The sequence below is a fragment of the Hylobates moloch genome, unplaced genomic scaffold, assembly GCF_009828535.3.
Source record: "Hylobates moloch isolate HMO894 unplaced genomic scaffold, HMol_V3 SCAFFOLD_14, whole genome shotgun sequence".
NCBI lineage: Eukaryota > Metazoa > Chordata > Mammalia > Primates > Hylobatidae > Hylobates > Hylobates moloch.
The window spans coordinates 8309980-8326215 of record NW_026652289.1 but is presented as its reverse complement, the minus strand read 5'-3'; the positions used below and the strand labels follow the sequence as shown (position 1 = coordinate 8326215).

General features: G+C 43.1%; 1 protein-coding gene across 2 annotated transcripts in view; it reads right to left on the bottom strand.

Moving 5' to 3' along the window:
* KCNJ6 (potassium inwardly rectifying channel subfamily J member 6) overlaps nucleotides 1-16236 on the bottom strand; it is a 322877-nt gene that overhangs the window by 239216 nt on the left and 67425 nt on the right. For both annotated transcript variants that reach the window (XM_032174246.2, XM_058427341.1), the window contains exon 2: nucleotides 8229-8280. In XM_032174246.2, the coding sequence (XP_032030137.1) occupies nucleotides 8229-8253 (25 nt within the window). In that variant the 5' untranslated portion in view covers nucleotides 8254-8280. The remainder of the gene's footprint in view (nucleotides 1-8228; nucleotides 8281-16236) is intronic.

The window sequence follows — 16236 nt, the reverse complement described above, 5'->3', positions numbered from 1 at the left end:
ATTCTCCCATTGTCAGGAACCCTGGGACCTCCGGATGAATGGGCTCCCAACTAGAATCCTGACACCTGCTTTCCTGGGCTCTTTGTCTTGGTTGCTGGGACCCAGGCTTTGTCTTTGTAGGCAGGTGGTTCTGGAGCCATGGGGCAGTCATCTGCTCTCTGACGGTCAACTCAGGTTTTCCCTGGGCCCATCCTGGCCTGTCTGTCCTCAGGTCCCTGCCTCACCCTTAACCTGCTCAGCTCTGTATCTGGTGGGGGTCGGGGAAGCTCTGTTGGCTGACATCCAGATGGGCTTAGCCAGTGGGGGCTCCACTGGGAGCCTGGAGGCCGGTGGGAAGGGAGAACCAAGGTATTTCTCTCCCTCTTCTTGGCCTATAGAGGCGTCTCTTGCAGTGACCATACCTCCTGCATGGCTCAAGCTTTCATCAGACAGGTAGGCTGTAGTTCCAATTCTGAAGCCCCTTTCCATCCCTCTGACCTAGAGGTAGTGGTGGTCCCCAGCCATTGCTGAGAGTAGATTATCTCCCTGTCCCCCAGTCTGGCTTCTCAGCATTTCTTTTCTTTTTTTTTTGAGATTGAGTTTCACTCTTGTTGCCCAGGCTGGGGTGCAATGGCACGATCTTGGCTAACTGCAACCTCCACCTCCCAGGTTCAAGCAGTTCTCCTGCCTCAGCCTCCAGAATAGCTGGGATTACAGGCATGTGCCAACATGCCCAGCTAATTTTTGTATTTTTAGTGGAGACGGGGTTTCACCATGTTGGCCAGGCTGGTCTCGAACTCCTGACCTCAGGTGACCCACCCGCCTCGGCCTCCCAAAGTGCTGGGATTACAGGCACGAGCCACTGCACCCGGCTGACTTCTCAGAATTTCTAGCATGCAGTTCAGCCCCTCTGTCCTCTGGTGACCACACATCCTCCTTCCAAACACAGAGTGGAATTGTGCCCCCTCCCTCCATCTTGGAAGTCAGGCGAGGTTATTGACTTGCTTTGGCTAATGCAATCGGAGCAGAAGTGACATGTGTCATGTGTCACTTCTGGATGGAATTTTAAGATGCAGTGTCAATATGCCATGTGCTGTTCCCCACCATGGCCATGGATGTGAAAACGCAGGTGGAGATGCAGCCTCCGAGACTGTGGGGGTCCCAGGGTGACTCTAACATGTCCAGTTCATGGCTGACCAGTGTGGACAAGTGGCATAAAGGAGAAACAAATGTGTGTGTGCATATGCATGTATGTTCAGCCACAGAGATGTTTTCATTATTGCAACATAACTTAGCCTCATGCCACTGATATACACACACCTGCCCTATTTGTATCCTAGAGAGTAGGGAGTTCTTTCCCAAAAGGTACACTGACTGTGGACCAAAAATAACTCCAAACAACTGAAGCCTGTGCCTACCAATGGAAAACCCTAAACTCAATATATTTGCATTTGAACCAATTGTAACAGCTTATCAAATGACTCCTTCTACCACCTGCATTTCCAGCCCTGGGGTGTCTCGAAAGCTTCGCCGAGCCTCTCCCCTAAGCTCAAAGTCCTTTCTTGTCCTCCACTACATCCCCCTGGTCACCACCTCTTTAATTCATTTCAGATCCACTCTTGTCTAGGTCCCCAGAGCCTCTCAGCTCATGTGGTGTGCCAGCTCCTAGATTCTTTTGTCCATGTATGCCCAACCTGCAATCCATGCCATGATGCCTTAGTGGATTCCTTCTAAAATGCTGATCTTCTTTGAAACCTTCAGCACTGCCCCATTACCCACAAGAAAAACCCAAGCCACACACAGGCCCTTTTATAATCTGACCCCTCCTATCTGCCCAGTCATCTGCTATCAATGCTTTGCTCTTCCCCCACCTCTGTCCTCCCGCATGACGTTCTAGCACTTACAGTCCCATTGGCTGCCTGGTGGAACCCTGATTGTCCTTTGGGTGCCTTTTTGATGCAGGAGCACACTGGGGTCTGTAAAAGGAAAGCCTCGCGGCCTGCACCTGCAAGCTGCAGTGACTTACGGGATGCCTCTGCAAGAGCGCATGCCACATGTCATAGCTGTTACTCTCCTGCCTCCTTTGTCCCCAGATGTTGCACCTGGTGCAGGCAGGAACCCCATCTTTTTGTCTTTCTGTGCCTTAACACAATGCCAGAGCTCTAATAACCACCCCATAAAAAAGAGAATAAATGATTAAAAACCACTCTGCTTTAATTGAGCTAATTTAATGTGTGGTGATTGTAATTGGTTCTCTGTCTTCATTTCATCTGACATGACAGCATTTCAAATCTGTACTAAATTTGAGCTGTTTCTTTAGTCATAGGAGGAATTCCCTCTATATCAAAGCAGACAGCCAAGACCTCTGAACCCCTCACGGAGCAGGTCCTTGACTCTTTGCAGAAAAAGAAACCATAGTCTTTTTGCCTCTTTCTGGCTGGATGAAGATTCAGCCCCTGGAGCTACTCAGAATAAAGCTGCTGCTCTGTTACTTATTTGGAAATGATGAGTACCTCTTCTCTGCTCCATGCGGATGTGTTATGGTGGTGATTTCAAGGTAGACCATGCCCGAAGGGATGGCTGGTGTAGAATGGCTCATGAGGACAAACCCTAGGGATGCTCTGGCTGCAAAGGAAAAGTGGGGAGTGGGCATGCCAGAGAGAGACCGGCAGGATAGAGACACAAAGCAAGAGGAAGCCAGCTCCTTCTGCCAAGATGCAGAGAGAGCCACAGGTAGCTCAGGCGGCCCCCACTTACTGATGCAGTAATGCATGGCAGACACACAACTGACGTGGAGAAGGGGACAGAAGTGTGATTTCAGCTTGCCAGCAGAACCCTGAGGTGGAGGTGGGGGTCCTAGGGAAGGGATCCTGCAGCCAGGAGAAGACATCAGGGTCGAGTCCACTGCCTGTTCAACTGTTGCAACTCTAACACCATGCACAAGACCGGATATCTGATTACAATTTAAATATCAATGAAACCATGTGGCAAGACTTCCTGCGCTGTATTTGGTGCATTCCCAGGACCTCCAAGGTTGGAGGGCAGTGATGTGTCAGCAGACAATGACCATGAAGAAATTACCTTTGGAAATTTATGTAAGAACAGCCTGCAAAGTATTCCATGCAGACCATGATTCAGAGCTCTCAGGCTATTCGCCTGCCTCTGGACATCTCCAATTTGTCATCATCTGAGAGGCCAGGACAGAGTCTACTAGGCTGTGTCACCTCTGATGATGGCACAGTTTGGGTCACTGCATGCCTGTCTTTAGACAATATTGGGAGCCTCCACCAGAATCAGGCTTTCAGTTTCATTTCAGTCAGTGGGTGTAGTGGTAAAGTGCTGGTTACCAGTGAGCAAGCTGAGAGTCACCCTAACCCTAACCCTAACCCTAACCCTAACCCTAACCCTAACCCTAACCCTAACCCTAACCCTAACCCTAACCCTAACCCTAACCCTAACCCTCCAGTGTGGGCTTTCTGGTTGCCCCATTTGGAACACGGCTTCTGGCAGTCTAAGTATGAAAATATCCATTGTGAAGATGCAAATAGAGATTAACATTTCAAAGGGTAGTGTTAAAAAATTGGCAGCCCACTTTTTGATGCAATCTATCCATCTGAAAAAGGGCTAATATCCAGAATCTACAAATAACTTAAACAAATTTACAAGAAAAAAACAAACAACCCCATCAAAAAGTGGGCAAAGGATATGAACAGACACTTGTCAAAAGAAGACATTTATGCAGCCAACAAACATATGAAAAAATGCTCATCATCACTGGTCATTAGAGAAATGCAAATCAAAACCACAATGAGATACCATCTCAAGCCAGTTAGAATGGTGATCATTAAAAAGTCAGGAAACAACAGATGCTGGAGAGGATGTGGAGAAATAGGAACACTTTTATACTGTTGGTGGGAGTGTAAATTAGTTCAGCCATTGTGGAAGACAGTGTGGCAATTCCTCAAGGATCTAGAACCAGAAATACCATTTGACCCATTACTGAGTATATACCCAAAGGATTATAAATCATTCTACTATAAAGCCACATGCACACACATGTTTATTGTGGCACTGTTCACAATAGCAAAGACTTGGAACCAACCCAAATGCCCATCAATGATAGACTGGATAAAGAAAATGTGGCACATATACACCATGGAATACTATGCAGCCATAAAAAAGGATGAGTTCATGTCCTTTGCAGGGACATGGATGAAGCTGGAAACCATCATTCTCAGCAAACTAACACAAGAACAGAAAACCAAACACTGCATGTTCTCACTCACAGGTGGAAGTTGAACAATGAGAACACATGGACACAGGGAGGGGAACATAACATACCAGGGCCTGTCTAGGGTGGGGGCCAGGGGAGGGATAACATTATGAGAAATACCTAATGTAGATGATGGGTTGATGGGTGCAGCAAACCACCATGGCATGTGTATACCTATGTAACAAACCTGCACGTTCTGCACATGTATCCCAGAACTTAAAGTATTATATATAAAAAAAATTAAAAAAAATTGGCAGCCTTTGGAAGGTTGAAAGTTCACAGGCTGTGAACTGCCACTCTTAGTTTGCTAATTTTTAGACCCCATGGAACCTCTCTCTCTTAAAATCTCTCCCTACCTCCTCTCCCTCTTTGCCTACCTGTCTTGTCTTTGCTCCTTGTAATTCTGTCTCGGTCCTCCTTAATACCCCCTTCTCTTGGGCTTTCCTCATATACTGTACATATATTTTCTCTATGCTTTGTGCGTGTTTTTGTTGTTTCTCTATCTCTTCTTCCACATCTACTTTTCTTCCTTTCTCCATTTTTTTTCTTATCCTTACTATGCCCATCCTCATTTCAATAATGTGACGTAAAATATTTTAAAGTATTTTTAATTTATTAAATAAAGTTGCTGTAATTTTTTCACAGCAAAGTCCTCAGAAAAATAAAGGTGGTTTTAATCAAACATTTAAAATTTGCTAATGTTAATCAAACATTTAAAATCTATCTCTTGCTTGCCCTTAAAAAAATGATCGAAGTTGACTTTTCGGAGGTGGTTGATGAATGGCACGTAGCGGAAAGAAATGCACCTCTTCCCTGCTCTAGAAGAAGACATTCCTTTCCCATTAGGGTATTTGCTTAGCCATTGATGTGGCTAGCCATTTGCTAGCATGTGGACACCTAGGGTGATGGGAGAAGAATCTCTATCCAGTTCTAGTTAAACATAGAGATGTTCTAGTAACCAGATGGTTTTTGCTTGGCAGTTGAACAAGCAAAGTGTTTATTGGCTTTGGAAACCCATTCATAGCATTGTGTTTTGGGTATTCATGGTGCTGGTTTTTTTTTTTTCTTCCAGAGTGTGGCCATGGTTTATGTTCCCATCAATTTTATTGTGTGGTAATTATATGTTAATTCTTTGCTCAGCCTACTGATAGAATATCCTTACTTAATTATGTATTTCATTATAGATTTCTATGTAAAATAAGTGTGTGGTATATTTAATTAGTCATGAGTTTAATTTAAATGAAATGTTTGATACGTTGACCACATGATTAGCATTTTGTAGCATCTATAGAAGTTGCCTCACATCTTATATATTTTATAATTTGCTGTATCTTTGTAAGGACCAATAAACTCAGACATTGGGTATGACTCTAAGGTCTGTTCTCAACTTTTAAATTTCCTTATGCATTGAGAAACATGTATGCAATCTTTTCATAATGACAGAACACATTAGAAGAATGGGTGCACCCAGTCATTGACCCAAGGATTTGGAATTCAACTTTGATAGAATTCTCTTATGACAGTTGATTCACAGACCAAAATCATTAGAAATATTTTCCAGCCAAACCTGAAACCTAAAACCAATAAATCGATAGTCAGGTGAAGAGCTCTTATTTAAATGTATCTGGAAACCAATATAGACGGAAAAATTAAAATAGCTTTATCAGAAATATTAATCAGTACGGTACCCTTAAAATTCAGTCAGATGAGTTAAAAATAATATTCACTGAACCGGAGTATCAATTTCTAACAGAAGCCTTGGGAAAACTGTTAGCATCATAACTTATGGGCAACACCATCTGATTTAATTCACCCAGACACCTGAGACTCTGTTCATGGACAGTGATGCTTAGGTTCTAAGCCACTGATCCTCCTGTCATTTAGAGAATGTGTTGGTGAATTTGGACTTAAAGATTAGAAAGAAATCTGCTCATGTGCTGTGGATTGTGAATTAGTTGATAAGGCCCACGGATCCACTGCATATTTGGACAATACAGGCTGGTCCATTTTGTGATGGCAGTGGCCACACTCTTTCATTCCAGGTCTGAGAAGAGCACATTTCATCACTTTAGGATGCTTTCACTTACAGAGAACCAGTGATATGATTTGGCTCTGTGTCCCCATGCAAATCTCATATTGAATTGTAACCCCCCAATGTTGGAGGTGAGGCCTGGTGAGAGATGATTGGATCACGGGGGTGGATTTCCCCTTCAGTGCTGCTCTAGTGATAGTGAGTAAGTGCTTGAGAGATCTGGTTGTTTAAAAGTGTATGGAACCATCCCCCTACTTCCTCCTGTTCTGGCCATGTGACATGCTTGCTCCTTCTTTGCCCTTCACCATGATTGTAAGTTTCCTGGGGCCTCCCCAGAAGCTGATTAGATGCCAGCACCATGCTTCCTGCACAGCCTGTGGAACTGTGGAGCTAATGAACCTCTTTCTTTATCAATTACCCAGTCTTGGGTAATTCTTTATAGCAGTGCAAGAATGGACTAATACAACCAGTTTGGGGTTTTTCAAACCAAGTTGTAAATTCTTTTAACATTTTCAGTTTGCAAGACTACAGGTGGAAAAAAAGGGCGGAGCAGAGAGCAGGGCAGGAGATGATACAGAAATAAGAGCAGGGGAGAGGGGTGTCAGTGCTGAAGGGATTTTCATCACAGTGAAATTAGCATGTGTTCAAGACTTACGTAAAATTACACAGAGGTTTGGGGTCAGGAATGAAAGGAAATCAATGTAAATAACCTTTTAACGTTATATTTTCTTGGTATGGGTGGATATTTTGGAATAAAGTTTCACTTACTATGCTACAGAGGAAGGCCTGTATTTAATAGTCTCATGATCAGAGGAGGAGGAAGGTGCACAGTTAAATGTGGGCAACATTAATGGTTAATTTTTGCAGGCCAAATTTAATAAGGTGTTCATGGAGAAGTGTTCGTAAGCCTCCATTGTAACTTTCCATATGAAATCTATCACCAGGAGAAATTTCCATTTTTCAAAGGAAAAAATATGCCTTGTATTTCATATTCATATGGTCTTTAATAATTAGATTTCATCATAGAAAACTGCATTTCTCATTTGAAGAAGGCTTTATTCTAATAAATTCCACTTTCCTTTTTTTTATTTTTAGTTTTATTTTTTATTTTGAGACCAGGTCTTGCTCTGTTGCCCAGGCTACAGTACACCTGGCTCACTTCAACCTCCACCTCCCGGGTTCAAGTGATTCTCCTGCCTCAGCTTCCGAATAGTCGTAATAGGGATTGCAGGCATGAGCCACCATGCTCAGCTTATTTTTGTATTTTTAGTAGAGACAGGGTTTCACCATATTAGCCAAGCTGATCTTGAACTCCTGACCTCAAGTGATCTGCCCGCCTCAGCCTCCCAAAGTGCTGGGATTACAGGCATGAGCCACCGTGCCCAGCCCCCTTTCCTCTTAAAAATGCTTTGTGTATCCTGTTTATTTAGCTTAGAGCACTATAACGCTATGTTCAAAACCTAAACCATTACAAGCTATTTATACTGCAAGCACTCCATTTTTTAATAGTTCTGTCTGAAATTTCTGAACTACACCTGAAAGGTTTAACAATGATTTATCATTCTTTCCTCTCTAGATCATCCAGCCCATGGAATAAATGCCCAGAAAAAACTTCAGCTGACTTTGACTAAACCTCCTAAAAGTCAGGTTGAAATTATTGTGAGTCCCAATCCCCAATACAGTGTTACAAATAAAATCTATTTTTATTCTTCAGCTCCATACTGTGGGTAACAACTTCAGCACAGAATTTGACCTCAAGCAAGATGAACTCCAAATAACGCATAAAGTAACATCAACATGATGCAGTATGTGTGAAACAGATCTCGGTCCCGTAAGAGCGAAAGAGAAGGACAAATCAGATCATCACATGGGATGTCTTTTTTGTGCGATTTTGCATTTTCCCATTCAAAACAAAAAATAAATAATAACTTTGAAGCTACTCACTCATGGATTCTGTCAGCTTGGCCATTGTTGCAGTTTCTTCTTTGTGCTTTTCCTGGAGGTGAGAAGAAAAGACAATTATCTATAAAATATGTCTTAGATATGAATTGATCTAATTGCCATTTACAGCTATATCTCTCTTCCTTCTTTTTCCTAGTTCAGAATTTGGTTTCCAATAACTAATTGAATAAAAAACCCACATTGTAGTTATATTATCAGTCAGTCACTGAAAAGAGATTTTTAGGGCATTAAAAAGCTTCCCATTGCTCTTGGAAATGAGCATCTGTCACACTGATCTTGGATATATATAATTGGTGACGCACGACCAGTTTTCAAAACCTCTTTGACACTGGATTTTTGACATCCATATGCCAATTTTTTTTTTCCTCTCTGTTTTCCCCCATTGAAGCTTTCTTGGTATTTTTGGAGTTGATATTTTTGTAGTCATTTGGTTTCTTCTTTCCAAAAAACTAAATAGATTTTATACATATTTTTTGTCTTACTTTTTTGGGTTCCTGGAGCTTTTAAGAAGTCGTAAGTTTTGAGGGGTTTATAACCTTATCTACTTTGGGCTAAAAACATTTTGTTTTAACTGAGATATAGGTTATAACCCACTGAGTTTGAAAGCCAGAATAATACATACAGAAGTTGAATCTGTCCTAATTAAAAAATGACTTTGGAGCTATTAAGAATAGTGGTCATCTCTACTGAAAAGTTCTCTTTAACTTCTCCACAGTTCTTTGGGTTTAATTTCTTTGTGTTCCTAACATATGTAGTAACTGCAACATTGCCCACTATTATACTTTTTTTGCAGCCTTGTTTTTCTGTGAAACTAAAATATGTTCATTATTTAAAAACTTCAGGAAAAAACTGAACATTATAAATCTAATGCCACCCCCAGAGGAAATCATGGTTACATTTTGGTGACTGCTTTCTAGGCCTATTTCTTTACCTGTGCATATTTACAGATATGGGAATATGATCCTATCTTCATAGAGATAAATATCTGTCCTATACACATTTTGTGTTGAAGCAACTTTTTCACTTAACATCATATCATGCATCTTTCTATGCCAATAAAGGTAGAATACGTCATCATTTTTTAATGACTGTATAGTATTCATCATGGATTGTATCATCATTTCCTTTACCAGATCCCATTTAATTTACTTAGAATTTTTCACTACTTCATAAAACACTGGGATGAGCATCTTGGAACTTACATGGTTGTGCACTTGTCCTGTGCAAGTTATTTTCTGAGGATAAATCCTAAGGTGAGGTATGGCTTGGTCAAAAAGTCTAAATATTAAAAATTCTGACATATAGTGTTCAATTGTCCACCACAAAGTTTGTACCTGACAGTGGATAAAAGTGTTCAGTTCCTTACATTCTTGCCAGCTTGCCAGTGGCACTAGCATTTTCGACTCCTAATCTTTGCTAAATCAACAGGCAGACAACATTATCTTGTTATTTTACACTGTTGTCTTTCTCTGACCTTTTGTTTATGGACAACTGTAGTGTTCTTTCCCATGTCATCGTTATGAAGTTTACTCATGGTTTCACATTGCTGTGTTCCAGCCCCTCTGCCATCAACATTTTAGTGCTTGGAAGCCCAGGGTGGTATTTGCTTTTCCCCATGGCCCTGGTACAATGCTGAGTACAGTCTAGCAGTTTGGCTAACACTTGAACTGATGTGTCATGGCTTGAGTGTTGTAGTACGGATAGCAAGATCATTATTCATCCTCCTTATGACACTATTCCCAAACTGGAAGGGTATGCTTTGATTGAATGGCAACAACTTCACACATGGCAAGTATTCTTGATTTCCACAGCCCTGTATTCATGACAACGAAATCAGCACACTACCTCTTACTTAAACTAATAATTGCCCTTGAGAACAGAAGGAGCTAAGGAGCTGTAATCTGCCAACCTGCTTGCTGTGGAATTTCACCCGTCATATTTAGCCTACCACTTGGGTTATGTCAACATGCAGAGAAACAGCATGGCGTGGGCCAGTAGAGAGGCTAATTGTCACGTCACAGAGCTGAATAAGACAGGCAGAGAGGAGCCTCTTACACAACGCTGGTTCATGCGAGTGTGCACAGCGGCTGCTCACCAGCCGACCCCAGCGGGTTGTAACAATTCATGCATAAAAGCTGTTCCATGGCAGGGACTCAGTGAAGTTGGTCCCAGAGCTTGTTCTGTCTCTGTGTGTCCTGCCATTGACTCTCAGCTTCCGCTCATAGCCCAGCTCTGCTATGTCAGTCCATCTAGCTGTACTAGCTCTCCTTGTGTCCTGGTCTGTGACTTGACTTCCCCATTTTCTGGGTCTGTGCTCCATCAGGCCTCACTCTGGATCACAGACCTCTTCAGCTTGACCCTCCTCTGATGGCACCAGCAGTGAGAACCCCCCAACGCCAAACCATAGGCGTCCAGATTCCAGGCATTACATTTTTAACAAGCCCTGTTTAGTGTGTCTGTTTTCACGTGTGTGTGTGTCACTTTATCTCTTGTGACCTAAGGACCCTGCCACATTCTGGACCCCATTCTTGCTGGTGGGTGGTCCTTGCAGATATTTTCGTTCAGATGTGCTGGATATCTTAGTCCTAGAGATGTCAAATACTGCCTGGACCGGCCATTTCCTCTTCCCTGTAGTTAAATGGAATCCTCTGACATTAAGTGGGGAGAGGCTCCTAAAGTCCTAAATATAGCTCTCCCAGACTGACTCATCTATATCATAACTTATGGTGGAAATCATGACATATGTTTTGGTGTAAGTGGTTTAGTTATTCTATTGGATGTCTCTAAACTCCTTATGTCCTTCCCTCATTATCAGAAAGTTGATGTTTGCAGTTACACGACATGTATATCCAATAAAGCATTTACATTTCATTCTTGGTCCCAAGCAAATTCTCCTTATTTTAAAGCCAAGAGTTTCCTTCACAGCAAATTTCCTGGTTGTTGGATTTACATTACTGGGAAGAGATTTAGAATTACAGCATATTAAAATTGGAAGTGATTCTTTTAGAGATTGTCAAGTCCAACGCCATAGTGATGCAGTTGATGAAACTGAAGCCCAGGGAAGAGTGTGATGTGCCAGGAAAGGATTTAGAGGGAGCTGATCTCTTTCCCTTATCCCCAACCTCTGCTCTCCCAGAAATCTCAAGGCCCATCAAACCTAAGCCCATTTAGCCAAGACCCCTTACACAACAGTCCCAGTGCGGTGTTGAAGTTTCCTAGATTCACCATTTCTAAGTTCTTTCTTCAAATATTCTCATTCACAACAATGTCCCTAATTTCCATGAATGGCTGGCAATGCCCAGATTTGCATATCCTGCCTGACCTCTCCACAGAACCCCCGCTCTCCACCTCTTCTTCCTTCTTCACTCCCGATATTTTGCATTTTTTTTTGAGATGGAGTCTCGCTCTGTTGCCAGGCTAGGGTACAGTGGCATGATCTCTGCTCACTACAACCTCTGCCTCCCGGGTTCAAGCAATTTTCCTGCCTTAGCCTCCCGAGCAGCTGGGATTACAGGTGCACACCAACATGCCCAGCTAATTTTTGTGTTTTTTAGTAGAGATGGGGTTTCACCACATTCGCCAGGCTGGTCTTGATCTGTTGACCTCGTGATCTGCCCACCTTGGCCTCCCAAAGTGCTGGGATTACAGGCTGAGCCACCATGCCTGGCCTATTTTGCATATTTTAAAGTTGGTCTTCCCTCGCTGCACTCTACTTAGGAGACTATTAACATTGCCTCCACCTGCTTGGAGCCTCACCTACAACCCTGAAGGTTTATCATGAAATAGCTCTGGGGGATCTATCTAAAACACAAACCTGACATGGCCTCTCCCTGCTTGAAATCCATCAGTTCTTTAGCAAATGAGAATGCAGTCCTTGCTTTGAGCCAGGGCCCCTGGACCGATGGTTCTTTCTTCTCCACTCATACCTTAGGTCCAGCTCCCTGCAATCCACGACCATTTTCTACCTCCTTGCCTTGGCAAGCACTATTCCCTCTGCCTAGACACTCCAAGTTCCACTTCATTCTTGTCCTCTCCAAATTCATCCCTAAAAACTCCACTGGGCACCACCCAGTCTCTGCTGGCTCCCCTGCTCTTTCTGAACATTTTCCTGAGTTTTATCTTTAGGTTTGTTTGTGCACAAATGCATCCATGTGTCACACTGCATAATTTGTTATGGCATCGAGGGACTCCTGAAGCTCTGGAAAATTCTAAAGCCCCATCTCAATAGCCTCATCTGGAGGTCATGGCTGGGAGGTGGTGTGTGGTAGACCAGAAGCCCTGACCACTAAACCTCCCTAGGAACCTGAACAAGTCATTTTACTTTTGGAGCTACTGTTTCCTGGTGTGCTCATTTCAGAAGTGGTCCGCTGCTTGCTGTTTTCTGCCCTGTCCCCCATCCCTTACTCCCGCGGAAGTCAGCAACATGAAGAGGGTACCTGAACATGCTTTGATACACTGTGATTGTTGGTAGTATTTTAAGGTGAAAAAGACAGATATATTTGTTTCATGAACTTGTTCTAAAAATGTCTTCCCCTGGGGGAGCTAAGGATTTTTATATCAGAGGTAATCATCTCATGTTCTTTTAAAATGAAAAGAAAATCAGAAATGCAGGAATCATACTTGTTAGGAGAAAAGAACTTACTTTGGCCTGAAAATTTTTTGTTCTTGCTTATTGTGTCTATTCCACTTGGATGTTCTTAGAGAGAGTGGCGGGGAGAGACAGAAAGAGAGCACATGTATAAGAGTTTGGAAGTCTGGGTCTAGAAAGGTTTTTGTCATGGTTTTACCACTTCTTATCCACTCATTAACTAATCTTGGAAGCTCTAATTTTCTCATCTGTAAAGTGGGGATAGGTGGAATTTGCACTGCCTGATTCACAGGACTGTTTGAGGAACAAATGAGACAATGTATATAAATACACTCAAGTGTAATGTCCATGTGTGGGTTTGTAATCATTATTCCATTTGGCTACTGTGTGGGGGCCCAGAGTTAGAACCTGTTCTTGCTATTTGAGGACAAATATTGACCTCTAGCATTTGTGCCAAAAATAACAAAGCAAATTTCCCTGAAGTTAGCCAGACCCACAGCTGCCAGCCCCTCAGGGAACTACTCAACAAGAGTGTCAACAGCTGGTGACTATGCAACCCACACCTGTATTTCCACACCCCTGCTCCAGAATATAAGGTCTCCAGAACCTAGGCACACTGCTTGGAAGAGCTATGCTATTTTGCTGTAGGAGGCACTCCACTTAAAGTTGGATTGTTGTACATTTAATAAAAGGCATTCATAGACACATTGAACGTTTGGGGGAATCATGGTGATATGTTTGAGCGAAACATGTTCACAGATGCTGAAAAAAACGTTAAGTATCTTGTTTAAATCATAAACTCCTCAGGTAGAGCATTAACTTTCAGGGGTAATGGGCATTTAATTTTCTGTCTGAACTTTATTCCCTCTGCCACACCTGGGGAAGTAAATAAAGGCTCAGCAATTTGCTTGGTGGGGTGTGTGTGTGTGTGTAATTTATACTCCCACATCTGTTTCAGCTAAAGAGAGTATGGCTTTCTACTGAGTCCATGCCAGATATATACTTCTCTTTGAGTGTCTAAAATGACAGAGGTGTTTTTAATGAGGGCAGTTATAACAGTCTGACTGTAGCTCAGAGCTAAGGCTGAGACACTGTGTGTGTGTGTGTGTGAGGGAGAGAGGAGGATGGGAAAGAGGAGATTGATTCATGAATGCAGAGCATCTAGAAAGGGTAGAAACGGTTTTTTTCCGCTGCATGGGGCTCCCTCAGACAGAGGACAGGAGCTGGCAGAACCCAGTGAGGTCTGCATTTTCGGCGGTGCTGCCTTGCTTTTTGCTACCGAGAAGTAGGCTTTTAAGGATGAGGGGGAAACTCATCATGGTTGATATATTTCAAACCGGTTATATTTGCATCTCAGATATTTTTATCTCTCTAAAATGTGTGCTTGTATTCATCAGAAAACTGTGATTTTTTTTCCAAAATACAACCATTTAAAGAAACATTTATGCAAAGTAGGAAACGATAAAGCCATTTTATGAACTTAGTATCCTCAACAGGGCCTCACCTCTGGTTAAACCAGGAGCCCTCAAATCTCCCACCCTGTTCTTCAGGTTCTCAACAAATGCACAAGCCCTGGCCCCTCCTCACCTTCCCCCGCTCCTTTTCCCTGACACGGTGCGATGGCAGGTCACCTGAGGACTGATTTAAACGGAAAATGCCACATCCTCAGATAGCCAAGCAAGTGAGTGTTCTCTTAGTACAGCATCATTTATGTTGCCTTGAGTTGCTGCCGAAAAATATAGGCCACGGCATTTAAGAATCTCTAATTAGTTTTTTGCCTAATGAAAAACAAATGGAAATGAGTAGCCAGTATGCAAGTATGGTTTGGGGCAATATAAATATAAAACACATAAAAATATAACAATATGAAAATATATAAAAATAGTAACTCCTAATGTTTACTTCACATTTATTATAACCTGTCACTGCATTAGTACATTAGACTATCTCCTTAATTCTCACAAGGACCCTGTGAAATGGTACTGTCTTCTCTACTTTGAGGATGGGGAAACTGAGGCACAGAGCGGTTCATCAGATCACGCCAGATCACATGGCTGGTAAGGAGTAGAGTTGAGCATCAAACCCAAGAAGTATTTTTTTTGCACCTGCGTCCTGCACCACGGTGCCACCTGCATCCCTAAGAACTGGTGAGAAGTCCTAGAAATGAAGGCCATTTGTGCTGAAGGCAGCAGTGAGAATCCAGGTCTAAGATCCTTCTTCAATCATCCGATGCTGAAAAATTTATTGATGTGCACAAGATGGGCACTGGATAGAAGAGGACATCTAGGTAAAGCCAGCTTTATGCCTGCCTTCAGAGAGCTTCCAGTTTGGTCCAGAAGGCAAGATGTGTAGAGAAATAGCTGCAATATGCAGTATCAAGGGTAAAACACCAGAAGGGTTCTACAGGACACTGATAGAAAGAGGAACAGAGGGAGCAAAGAGAAAGGGAGAGACAGAGAGAGAGAGAGAGAGAGAGAGAGAGAGGAGAGAGAGAGAGAGAGGAGAGAAGGGAGGGGGAGGAGGAGGGGGAGAAACAGAATAGAGACAGAGAATGAGACTGGAGAAAATGTAGTTCTAACTCACAGAACCAGGGTGTGCCTCATGGAGGAAGCAGCTTCAAGGTGTGAAGGAGGGGAAGAAGAGTGATGAGAGAGGGGAGGGCAAGGAAGAATATTCCAGATGGAGAAATGGCATGAGGAAAGGTGGGGAAGCTTGGTGCGTGAGGAGCAGCAGGTCACAGGGGGACCAAGGCTTTGTATGAGAAGAGCAGGAGGCTGGCATGGAAAATGAGGACATAAGCCCTGGAGGCCCTGGAGGCCAGACAGCTGCTCAGGAGGGAGGCTGGGGCTGGAGTTGTGGCGAACCAGTGGGAGGAGGAAAGTGCCTGTGTGAGCACCGTGGCAACCCACCCTGGTGAGCCAAGGAAGATAGTGGGAGATGTGGAGGCAAAACCCGATGAGTGTGCTCTCCTGTGAGCCCGGAGACTAGCAGATTTGAAGAGTAAAGAACTTGCCTATCAGGATGCGGTACCATTTTTTAAGCGTAAAGTTAGTTTTCACCACTGATATACTCCGTTAAAATAATCTGAAATTTTCACAATTTGGGGTAAAAACATCTGTAGGCTGTGCTTGAAGGAGGAGGTGACATTCTTGCTGGGCAGGCCACGTAGGATGCTTTAGATGAGAAAGCCCTCTTTGCAATAAGGCTCAGAGCCTTAGCCTCACCAGATATCCTTTCTAAGGTCCCTATGCACAGGTCACCCTGACTGGTTCCTTATGCTGCCATCATTATGGTCTTGTTGACCAGACCAAGGAGGGTCCTAATACACTGACGTATGAGGATATCTCACAAAGATAAATCAGATTCAAAGTTAAGCTTGTACTAACGTTGCCTCAATTCCTT